The 12,535-nt window shown below is 42.1% G+C and overlaps 1 protein-coding gene across 1 annotated transcript; it reads right to left on the reverse strand.

Moving 5' to 3' along the window:
• Positions 1-1,327: 1,327 nt before the first annotated feature.
• Positions 1,328-7,053, reverse strand: gng13b (guanine nucleotide binding protein (G protein), gamma 13b). The gene is made up of 3 exons (XM_076266120.1): positions 6,712-7,053; positions 4,864-5,008; positions 1,328-3,064 (listed from the first exon to the last, which is right to left on the reverse strand). Exons 2-3 carry the CDS (start codon positions 4,959-4,961, stop codon positions 2,959-2,961), a joined length of 204 nt encoding a protein of 67 aa, XP_076122235.1. The 5' UTR covers positions 4,962-5,008; positions 6,712-7,053; the 3' UTR covers positions 1,328-2,958.
• Positions 7,054-12,535: the final 5,482 nt, after the last annotated feature.

Here is a 12,535-nt window from a genome sequence, read left to right on the forward strand (position 1 = left end):
TCTTATATTAAGATTAAAAAAAATCTAATTTTAAATATAAAATCTAGTTTTTAGTATGAAAAGACTTACCCAGAGCCCTCTCAAAAGATCATTTTGACTTAATTTAAGAAGACTTTAACTTATTTTAAAGAGTCTTATCAAGACAAATTTGCTCAACGCACTGGCAGACAAATTTGCTTGTTTTTAGGACAAATTTGCTTAACGCACTGGCAGACAAATTTGCTTGTTTTCAAGATAAGATGTCTTAAATAAGTGAATTATTTTTTAAATTAAGTGAAATGATTTCACAAGAAAGCGCTAGGTAAGTCTCTTTATACTGAAAACAATACCAACTAGTTTTTCTTATCTTGATATAAGATTAATAACACTTGGTTAGATTTTGTTAGATAAGCAGTTTTTGCAGTGTAGCAGACTAATGGTGGCTGGGGGGGTTGGGGGCTGGGGAGGTGGTTGGAGTTGGTTAGGCACTCTTAGAGGATGGTTGTACAGCATCAAACTGACCGCAAAGAGGACAAAAAAGAAAAAAAAAACAGAACAAAATAAAGAGCAAAAAATTCAAGGCATATGTTTCTTTGGCGTGAGCATGGCAAGCGTGAGGCTGGTGAGGACGGAGAAAAATCTTTGCTCCAAGCCTTGCTTCCTCGCTACTCTTGAATTATTTAGGGTCGAGTGGAGAGAGAGCGAGAGAGAGCGAGAGAGAGAGAGAGAGAGAGAGAGAGAGAGAGAGAGAGAGAGAGAGAGAGAGAGAGAGAGTTTTTCTGCATGCGCTCCTCCGGTGCGGGTGGGGGTGGAGGCAGAGGGAGAAGATGGCAGGTGGATCTGTGGCTTCTCGGAGCCCCTGGGCACGGTGTTCTTGTGGTTTCAGCAGCACCATGGGGTAGTCATGGTGACTGTGGAGTGTTCCTTTGCTTATCACTCCTGACATGGACACTAAATCCATTTTTGCTCCCGGAGATGTCTAGTGCCCGCTAGATCAGCCGTGCTGCATGCAGAGAAAACAAGAGGCACTGTCCTCTTTGAGATGTGTCAATATGCCATTTTGTCTCATTTGTTTTTGTTGGACAACTGTGACACGACTCTCTATTCAGCTCTTCAAATATAATCTCTTAAAATAATGCATCCATCTGTGCTGAAACCCCATCCCAATGTATTTAGCCGTCTGTGGTCAGGCAAATCAGTGCAAAAATCATTAATCATTCAGACCCTTGTTAGAGCGTCTGAAACAGGCCATTTTACTTGGATGATGTTTTGATTTTCATCCTCCATTCCACTCTTAATTTAACTTACTCTCACTCACGGGACACAAACACACAAATGACATCCAAGCTGTCTAAAAATCCTCTACTTTATTCAATAGGATAAATGTTTTTGTAAAACATTCAATAAAAAAATTGTCATTGCTTATTGCTTCATCATTAAACTAGTAATTGATCGTATGCATAATATCCCAAAGCACTCCCACAATTAGTACAATGCTAGATAGATAAACAGCGTCCTACTAGATGTTGAATATAAAAACAAATGAAAAACAAAATCAACAACAAGCCAACGAAAACAAAATCAGAAACAACAAATAAACCAACATCCTTGCCTTTCTTCATCTGTGCCTTGGCAGCTGACAGATTGTGCTGTTGGAAATCTGACCCAAAGCCTCAGCCAGTGTGTAGCCTTTAAACTCCATGCATACGAGCACAAGTCAACATTTCGGGTGGTAGATGGAAGGCCAACCCCTTTTTTCGACACACATACATTCTTGTTTTAAGGAGGTTGTGTACAAGGCAGTATTTGATGGTGAACTGGCAAGGTGTTTTGTGTTTTTTTTTTTCTTTCTCCTATAATGATGGAGGAAGGGTGCGGGCATAAAAACAGCAAGTCCAACACAACTCCCCAAGCAAACAGCACCCACAGATTCAGTAGTAGTAGTAAACCCATAAATAAATAAATTACCATAAATAAGTCAATAAATTAAGAACATACGTCTGTACATGTTTGAATGAAAGAAAATCCAAACCAAAACAAAGTGTGCCTCAGTGAGTGTGCTGTGTGTTTCTTGCTGTCGCTCTTCCGCTAGCATATATTAGTTGTGCGGGACGGTACTACTGAATTCCAAGGAGGAAAAACAGAAAAACGTGCAAAATGTAAATTTCTCTTATCATCCTTGCCATTTGCATCCCATTGAAGTATGGCTGAAACTGTACCTGTCATCCAGGTGCTGCATGGACATCTTTACCTATGGGGGTCGGCACAAAATACAGGGTGTAGACAGGCAGGTGCAGACACCCCACCTTTGAGAATCATACTTCAGAGATATGGGGTGGGAGGGGAGGTGCGGAGGTCTGGCAAAGCGGCATAAGTGCATCGGGCCTACTGGAATGATTTCAGGCTACTCAGTAAAAGAGAGAGAGGAGGTGTTACAAGACTGACTCTGCCTTCAGTGATTCTAAATAAAGCAGAGCTGTTTTTTTTTAAGCTGTAGCATTTTTCCCTCTCTGTGTCTCTCCTCCACACCTCCTCTCCTCTCCTTGTTTTAGGCAGCCAGCAGACTATCAGGCCATTACTGGCAGTGAGTATACGCTTCAACGTGTTATCAAAAAAGCGCAAGCAGCAGCGACAACACCAAAAAGGAATCAATATGCTAGAGAATAAAATCCATTTACGGCATATAAAGATATATAGATATTCATGATTATAACAGTTATGCATGGCAATTTCTTTTTTTTTTTCCTTAAATTCTTGCAAGTGTGACTGTAACGGTGCTAACATGTCAGTGTAAAATGAGCAAGTGGTCCTCTTCGGGATGTCTGTTGTACATTCATAGTGAAGGGAGGGAGGGGGCTGGCAGGGGTAGGTGGGTAGGTGGGTGGGTGGGGTTAGAGAACGCGGCGTTCTGCCTCTGTCCAGCGCAGGGCACGGTGGGCTCGAGGTGGAGAGGACGGACGTTACTCATCCCCGGCTCTTCTAGAGAATCACACACTTGCCCTTTTCCACCCAGGGGTTGTTCTTCATCAGCTCGGGGTTCAGGAAAGGGTCGTCAGGCACGCCGTCCTCGATCCATTTCACCAGGCTGCAGGGAGAGGGAAAAGGAGAGAGAGAGGTATGAAATTGGATGCTAACAGCTTCAGGCCAGGACCATATAAGTACCAGCACAAGACCATATCGCTCTCGGATCAGGGCCAGATCAATTTCAGATCGGCACCATATCCCTTGCTATTCATTTGCTATGTGGGTAAGCTTATTATGAAGGTAGAAGGTAGTGTCATTAACACAAGTCTCTCTCTCCCTTTGTGTCTGTTCATTAGTGTGTGTGTGTGAGAGAGAGAGAGTGTCTATGTGTTGGGTGTTTGCCTGGCAGCAAAGAAACAGCACCACACAATAAAATAAATTGCCTTTATGAATATCAGAAACAATAGTCCTGCCACAGCGTTGATGTCTTTTGACGTTTTGAAGGGCTGGGCTTTCATCTGTGGTTATGACTACAGTGTCTGCAGCAGAGCAGCCGCCAGCCGAGCCTGTTGTGACTCATGAGCTCTGAGCAAGGCGAAGATGGTGGGAGTCAAAGCGTGTTGAGGACACCGGGGAGTCAAAAAAGACACCCCATAGGAACAATAGTGGGACGTTGTGGCTCTTCAGATCTAAATCACACGTGAGGGGTGGTATTTCCGGAACAGGACAACACCAATTACTCCTCACAGATGGCCTATCCATCACGGGCCTCATTAACAGAGAGAACTCAGGGGAAAGACTATTCCTAGTTCACAGTGAAGGAAATTTCCCACTTTATGCCCAGTACTACCCTGACAGTTTTCTATATGCTACTAATACTATGAAGGTTCTTAAAGCCACACTTACACAGCACTGGTAGGCATTGGGAGGTAAAAACCAACGACTGTACACGCAACATGAGCAGGGCCTCTTCCCGCTGAAATCTCATTTATAACAGAGAAATTACCCTCATACATATTTTAGGCCGACTACCCTGGGACAGGGGGGAAATGAGATGTTCCTGTGGTGTGACAAGGTGCCAGTGGTGACAGTGAGCGGCACACCTAATAGGGAAGTGGAACACCTGGGAGTCATTTTCCGTCCCACATCAACAGAGCAAACTCAGGGCAAATTCACTGGATCTTCCTTGACCCTGCTTGCCCAAATAACTGTAGAGCCTGTGACATACCGGGAGAACTAACAACTACAGAGATAATTGCTGTTAGGGACTAAGAGGCTTTAGAGACCTTTCCTCCTGGCACAGTGAGATGCAGAGGAAAACAATAAGAAATGCCCCTCATCATTCATGGCACGCTAATTTAGCTTTCGAACGACAGCTTAACTTCAGGTAGCTCATATGTGACATTTAGGTTTTTTGTGGTCCTGCAAGTTATATGGTTTGCTTATGAGACCATGATGCACTGCATGGATGTGGTGTATCTATTTTGGTCGATACTGATTATTTCTTGAGTCATTCTGTGATATTTTTAGCTGAAACAACAATGCTTGCAAGATTTTGTCAGTTATTTCACTATGATTCCCCAAGATGTAGAAGCGCTGTCCAGTCATTACAACAACCACACTGAGAGGTGACATTCTTTGGCCCAGTCAATTTGAGCCTACATGCATTTGGTAATAACAAAGAAAGTATTGGCTACTGTATAGAATATTATGCTGATCTTTAAAGGTTGATATAGTTAACTGACTCACAACTCTTTGTGATGAGAAGCTTTGTGTACTATATAATTCTATTAAAGGTAAATCTTGTACAAATTGAACCACTGGTAATTATCTGAGGTATGACAAGTGCATGACATGTTCAGTGAAGCTGTGTTGGTGTGTTTGTTGTGAATAAGACCTGACTCTGTGAGGGGTTCTTACTCAGTAACTGTTTTGGAAGACTTCTCTCTCTTGAAGGCCAGCTGGTACTTGAGACTCTCCACCTCCTTCTTCATCTGGGGAAGGTCCAACTCATCCATGGCGGTGGCGGCTTTATGTGAGGATGGTCACCCTAGAAAAAGAAACCCTGCAGTGCACACCAACACAAAAGTGGCCGCGTGAGAGGACATCTTGACCCACCACAGCAAAAAACAACCCCTGTTTTCAATGCAAAATTTCACAGCAACTCCTGAATGGAAAGCTAATGTGGACTAAAAATGAACATATTTTTATTCTCATACCTATCTTCATACACAGGAGTGTCCAAAGTCAGATGTCTCTGATAGCCCCATGATATAGGGGACAGCATTCAACTTAGAATTGGGACATTTTTGTGATGCTATTAGCCTCTTAATGCCATGGACACTCATTAGAGGGTAAATGAGTGTCCATGGCTGCTTGGCACCAGCTGTGGGTTGGCTCAGCAAGCAAGTAGCCAGTTCCTGCCCTGGCTCAGAAAAGTCAAACGGATTTAAAGTCAGAGACTGATACATCTTGTTCCTGGAGCTCTGATTTCTGATACATGATTCCCTCGAGACACAGAGAAGACTCAGCTTTTTTTACACTCTAATGTTTTTTTTAATTACCTCAGAATGATGGTTGTGTTTCCAAGAGAGAAACCGTCTCCTAACTCACTAATGTGTCTTAAAAATGTAAGAATTACACAGTTCCCATAAATAATCTTTTTTTCCCATTGCCTTTGCTTTGTCACTAAGAACATCAGAATGTGAGCAAAAGGAATGATGTGAGAATTCAGCCAATGGCTTACTGTGCCATCTAACCAGTAGACAGGACTGACAAAGACAAGACCTTGCCATAAGGCAAATATATCCCAGTTTTAAGTGATTATGTCCTGTGCTCGCCACGGAAACCTTGGACAGCCGGATATATGCCCTGAATTCTTGTTTTCCCAAAATAAACCACTCCCTGGGGCATATGTCCCAAGTATTTTCTAATCAAAAGTTATAATAGACCAATGAGGAATCACAATTAACCTTAAAGGCCCAGTTTAGAGTAGCCTATAGATTTTAGTGGACGAGGCAGAGCGATATGTTTCAAGACGGTGAGCCTGTGGACGAACTTTCTAAGTTCTTGATGTAGGTCGCTCCTCGATTTGGGTCACAACTACATCTGATATGATTCGTATTTGCTCCCACTCTAACCATAAGAATATGCCATGAGTCTTAGATATTTGCTTAAGGACCTATAGCCTACATTTGAGATATAGATTATTTAATTTTTCTACAGTGTAGATGCGTATTATCCTTATAATTTAGATGGAGTGGCATCCAGGGTCTTATTTTGGATATGTCGTATGTAAGATAGGCTATTATAATACATCGATGTTTGTCTGATTTGCCTCGTCAATGATATCCTATTTTGGTTGCCATTTCCTCCCAAACTGACAAAAGAAAAAAATGCGAAGACAGACACCATAAGGAGAGAAAATGCGAACATTTCCATGGTTGAGCATGCAGGGGAGAACATCTGTCATTACACTCGAAGTCGAGTAATCTCATCTATTTCAGAAAAACGACGGGCGAGGCAAGGGAAGAGGAGGAGGAACGCAGAAGAATCGAAGTTTTATGTAACATATCATTTCGAGGCACAATGGTGCTGGGTGCGCTTTAAGTAACATTTCAGCCTACTTTGCAGAGGGCCTCTCTGTATAGGCTATGTCTTTTAACAGCAGGTAACCATATTTCACATGACAGGAGACATCACAATATACGACTAACCTTGATTAACACACGAAATTACAGTTCACTATAAAATAATTTCCCTTCTTACCTTACTGATGTTATAGCGGTAGCTTTGGTGCAAGGAAATGGCTCGGTGCTTCTTTTGGGAATGGACTAGTCCGGATGATTTATCGAAATGTCAGAATATCTCAACGAGTTAGCCGTCAGAGTCAGTGTTTCTGCTGTTGAGCGTCCTGTATAAATACAATATTGCAAAATGCACTGCTTTAAGTCCAGCAGTTCCCGGTATTTGTTGTATATGAGACCAATTTGGAGGTATAAATCGGTTTCCCTCTAGTAGTATGGTGAAGTCCACCTCCGCTAACAGCTGCAGTGCCGGTAAGAGATGCTGTGGAAGTTGTGTCTACGGCAGTGATAACAGCCTTAAAGCGAGTGAGCGCTGCGCAGCTACTGGTCCTATGACCGTGAGTATGTGTGTGTGCGCGAATTAAAATAGAGTGCGGGCAGCCTATAGGTGAGGAGAGCAGACCTACTTGGAGATGCACATGTTTTTAGCGAGTGATGTATGATTCAAAATCTGATTACTTTTCCAACAAATAGGCTATGGCGTTTATGTATCCCTCGAAATATTGTGTGTGGTGTTCAGTATAAAGGCATAGGTCTATACATCTTTCTTTGGGTGTTTCCTCCATTTAAGTGCATTTCATTTCATTCCGATGTTTCCGACATATTTATGGTTATGGTTATTTATTTAGGACAACATTTTTTCTTTGTCAGGAAAGACCTCGTTTCCTGGTCCCAAGTCAGATTGCATATTAGAATTATGGAAAATTCATGACATTTAATCTAAACATTGAAACCCAACACAACACTTTGTTACATTTAACATAGGATATTTTGAGAATAACTTAGCCTAACCCAAATGTCTCAACAGATCACAAAGTGCAGATGAACAACTCAGTGTAGACTAAATCACAACATAAATGTGTGTTTGTGTTATATATTTTCAGGATTATGACATAATGAGGTTGTTGCACTGCAGTGTAATATCCAATGCCAATGGGTAGCCTACATGAGTAGCACTGCACTTTACATTACTTGGTGTTTTAAGCCCCCCAACACCGTCTTCCAGGCAGCATTGCATGGAAGGTACTAGGGTTAGCCAAGGGTTAGGGTTAGGGTTAGGGTTAAGGATAGGGTTAGGTGCCTTGAAGTCGACGGTCACAGCGCTGCCTTGAAGTCGACGGTGGGGGCTTAAAACACAAGCTCACTTTACACTCCAACAATATACACTCCATGTATAAACATTGATGTGAAAATATTATATCTGGCACTAATGTAAAACTTAATAAACCCACACCATTTGGAGAGGAAATGCGCAGACAAAATAAGATAGTATATGTGTGTGTGTATGTTTTTAGAAGGGGATGGTGGCAACATGCCTGCCCTTTTTTTGCTAAAGCTGTTCCTGCATTTTCAGCAGGCCCATTTGCCATTTTCCTACTTCTGACTTCTGTGCAAGTACATGCAAATGCCTGTTTTACTGTTTAAACATTTATAGATCTGTGACCATCCATCCATACCTAAATACTGAGCACCGAGGCATACACAGACAAAGAGACACTCACATAGTTGAAGACAACCCCCTCCACAGACACACACACACATACACAGACACACACACACACACACACACACACACACACACACACACACACACACACACACACACACACACACACACACACACACACACACACACACACACACATGACTGGAACACCCTTTCATGAAAGCACGCCTCTGCCAATTCCTGATAACAGAATATCTGTCACTTGTCCATCTCACTCAAAGCTGGGCACCACTCATGTCAGTCTCATCTGATGTCACACCTAGCGGAGACCATTAAGAGGTGTGATATGAGCCAATAGTCCCTGGGTCCACCAAAGACTTTAAATCAGGCTTTCCCTTTTTGTGTCTGATCCCCTGGTGACATGCACAAGTGTCTCTGTCTCTCTTCAGCTAAATTAGAATATACCGTTTTTTTTAAAAGTTATACCGTTTTTTTAAAGTATCCATCCTGTGATAATATCCAAGATCATGGTGGTTTGTCATTTTTTAGCTATATCTCAAAACCCTGATCAGACTAAAGGCACTATAGATTTTTTCAGCCTTACATTAATAGCCACAGTCTTCTTGGGATTAGCCATCTTGTCAGATCTCATTGACATTACATTAAGATTTTGATGGCATAAGATGTTTAAAATATAATCTGCGTCATCAGTATTTCCTCTGCAGAACATACATGTATATCCTGGACAGAGATAGTCAATGTTTCAGTTTCTACAAAATAAGATGATGTTGCATGAAAACGTCTCCTCAGAGCCTGGAAGCAATCCTATCAAAATTGGAGTCTTTGTTTCAAAAATATAAAAAGCTGTTCTAGAGTTACTTTGATATCAGAAGTCTGAGGTGCAGAATAAATAGACAATGTTTCTCCTTACCAAAATAAAATTTGATTTGCCCTGAGCCAGGCATGTGTAACCTTCTCCTGCTATAACCTTACAGCATTTTCACGGCTCTGGGCACAGGCTAAAGGCGCAACTAAATACCCAACTGCACTTCCTCAGTCTTCCCCAGTTTATGGCACATCGTTGTCTTCATTTACCTCTCTCACTGAGAGTGAAGTATCTGAATTCCTGACATGTAGCCGTCTTACTACATGCCCGTTGGATCCCATTCCAACTAACCTACAGACCCTTTCTCCTACCATCATACTAGCAACCACACATGTGATAAATGCTTTACTGACATCTGGCACATTTCCCATAGCATTCAAACTGACTCAGGTAACTCCGCTTCTTAAAATAAACCCTCTCTCGCAGGTTGAGAACATTGTTCAGTCTTGCTTTTCCTCTTCCTATCCAAAGCTATTGAAAGGGCAGCGTCCAAACAGTTCTCCAATTTCCTCTTATGGAATAACCTCCTTGATCCAAATACATATAGCTAAAAGAGCTCCTACTCAACTGAAATGGCTGTTGTCTGTGACAGAAGCCTTAAAAGAAGCTCTGTACTCATCATTCCTTCAATACGGTTCACAACCGCATCCTTCCTTCTATACTCTTGAACTGCATTACAAGCACAGCACTGTCTTGTTTGAATCCTTCCTCATGAGGCGTTCATTCAACGTATCTTGGCCAGGACAGCAATCCGCATCTTACCTACCCACAGGGGTACCCTGAGGCTTGGTATGGGGGCCCCTTCTCTTTACCATTTACTCCACTTCCATGACTTCTCATACTTCTACACAGATGATACACAACTCTGTAATTCTCACCAGACAACCCCTTTGGTCTCTGTGTCATGATTGATGACCAACTGACCTTCTCTCACCATGTTGCCTTGGTTGCACCGCTTCACATTCAAATTCAATTATGTAGAGGCCCCTACATCGACTTTGGGGAGACTGCGGGGTTGTTAACTGGGACTGCTACGTGGAGTGGGTGCAGGCTATATAGGCCTGAAGATGACCTCTGACCCTCAGAAACTTCCACTCACCCCTACACGCACACACATCCACCCACTCACTTGCACACAGCACTCTCTCTTCCATGCAGCTCACATCAATTTTTCCAAACTCTACTCCATCATTGTCAGCATTTCCTGGTTTATTTAACTATAACCAGAAGCCCTTTCATATTCTATAGAGACACTTTCTCTATGAATCAATAAATCTATGTATTGACATTTCATCTGGTATTGGTGTCCCTTTCATGTTTTCTGACCACACAAGCCTGAGTCGTAACACACAGGCCATTATTAATGCAATATGCTACCAAACACCTGGTACAGACCATGGTTATCTCACTCCCTTCTAAGTGGCCTTCCGGCCTGTACAGTGACATCCTTGCAGATGATGCAGAATGCAGCATCATGTCTGTTCTTCAACCACCCCAAAAACTGCTCATCAAGCTCCACTGGCTACTTAGCTGCCCTCATCAAATTCAAATCACTAATGCTACAAAGCAATCTCCGCTTCCGCACCCATTACTTAAATGCTCTCATAAACCCATATGCTACCACCTGACCGCTCCTCCGAAGAACGCCACCTCGCACTGCCACAGGCATGCTCATGGCAATCCAAAGTATTTTCATCTGTAGTTCCCTGATGGTAGAACGCACCTCTCTCTATCTTCAAAAACCTGTTGAGGATGCAGCTCTTCTGAGAGTACCTACTCCTCCTCCTCACCTAACACCACTAACAACTCAACACACTTAACCTGCACTAACCTTCTTCTCTGTTCCACTTATTCCTCTTATCTACATCCCTCGGCTTAACTTGACTCTGAACCGTTATTATACTTTTATACTAAGTATTGTTGCACTGTACCTTGATTGTTCCCTATTTTTTAAATGTCGCTTTGGACAAAATTAATTAAATGTAAAAACAGGAAACATAATCCAATTTTTACACTGCATCATCGTTTTGTGGCATTTTTATGAGGAAAAACTACCAGAATGCACCTAAGTACTAGCCTATAAATGTGAGCCTTCTGACTGAGTTTTTCTTTCACCATGCACATACAGCAGACTGCATTCATGTCTTTTTCATTAATCCCACATAAGAGATGTTCTACTTGGAATTCCTATAAAAACAGTTCCTCACTTTGATCTAGTCTTTTTTTTAACATTTGCATGCACTGACATGCAGAGCTAAAAATGGTAAGAGCATGGACGAATATGAGGTTAGAGAATAAGGATGCTTTCACTTACTTATCATTGGGGACAAGCCTTCGGGTGGCTCTCTTGACATTTCAGTGGCCACAGGGGCAAATGTGTGTTAAAGAAAGGGGCAGGGCAAGAGTTAATGGAAGCCACCATTTTCACCACTCAAGGGCCTCGGGGTACCTGGAGCAGATAAAGAGAGGGACCGTTGTCCCTCTAACACAGACAGGGGAAACCATGCTTGCCTTCAGATGTTTCATACAAAGAGCAAATGCAGTGGCTTCCCTTAATGGAGTTAACAACTGAATGGACATCACCCCCCCCCCCCTCTCTTTTTCAGATTGCACAAGACATTTTATATTCACATTGCTGCACTCAAGCTGTCCTTAAGTGGTCCAGCCTTAGCTAATGGAGCAGCTCTATCACAGAGTGAATGCATGTCAAATACATCCCTTTCTGCTCACCGACCAAGAGTATGGGGCTTAGTTAAACTAGAGCTTTAAGACAGAAACACATGACCAACTGAGATAATTTGTTTCAAAATCAATTGGTAAATCTCTCCTAATATTATATTTTCCCAGGACTTCCTTCCATTGAATTGCATATAATCATATTAACATAGGACATTTAGCGTTTGCAAAATTAACCATAACCATAACCAAATTGTTTATTATCACAAAATCAGAACGGACACATAAATTATCCTTCCAGTTGTTGAATAGAATCTCCAACATTCATGTGGTGGGATAGTTGCTGAGCTTACAATGGTTTTCTGAGAGATTCATATATCATGTCACACAAACCCTCCTCAAATTTGGGAATTTGTAACAGGGTCACTGACATAGGGTAAATAGTTCAACCAGAGGCTTTAAGGAACTTGGTTCTTTGTGCTGATGAATTATGACTGACCAAACAGCACCCTCTTCTGTTGAGTACAACCATGACTACAGTGAGGATATGTAGCTAGTCATATAAAATGGTGGAGTCCTAGAAACCTGAACCGGCCAAGTGTCTTTCATTTCCAGACTGGAACCTGCCAGTCAATATAAAAAGTTCTGGGTGCAGACTAAAACCGCAGGTGTTGTGGTAGGCCTCGGCCGTTTCATCCAAGTGATCTGCAAATGTACAAATCAGTTGTAGCCTATCCTAAATAGGCCTAAACAAATCTATCTTCATACTTTTGATGG

This window comes from Alosa pseudoharengus, unplaced genomic scaffold (assembly GCF_046254945.1).
Source record: "Alosa pseudoharengus isolate Yale_2024_CS ecotype anadromous, Long Island Sound unplaced genomic scaffold, YU_APseudo_1.1 YU_APseudo_1.1_scf_4, whole genome shotgun sequence".
NCBI classification, from domain to species: Eukaryota; Metazoa; Chordata; class Actinopteri; order Clupeiformes; family Clupeidae; genus Alosa; species Alosa pseudoharengus.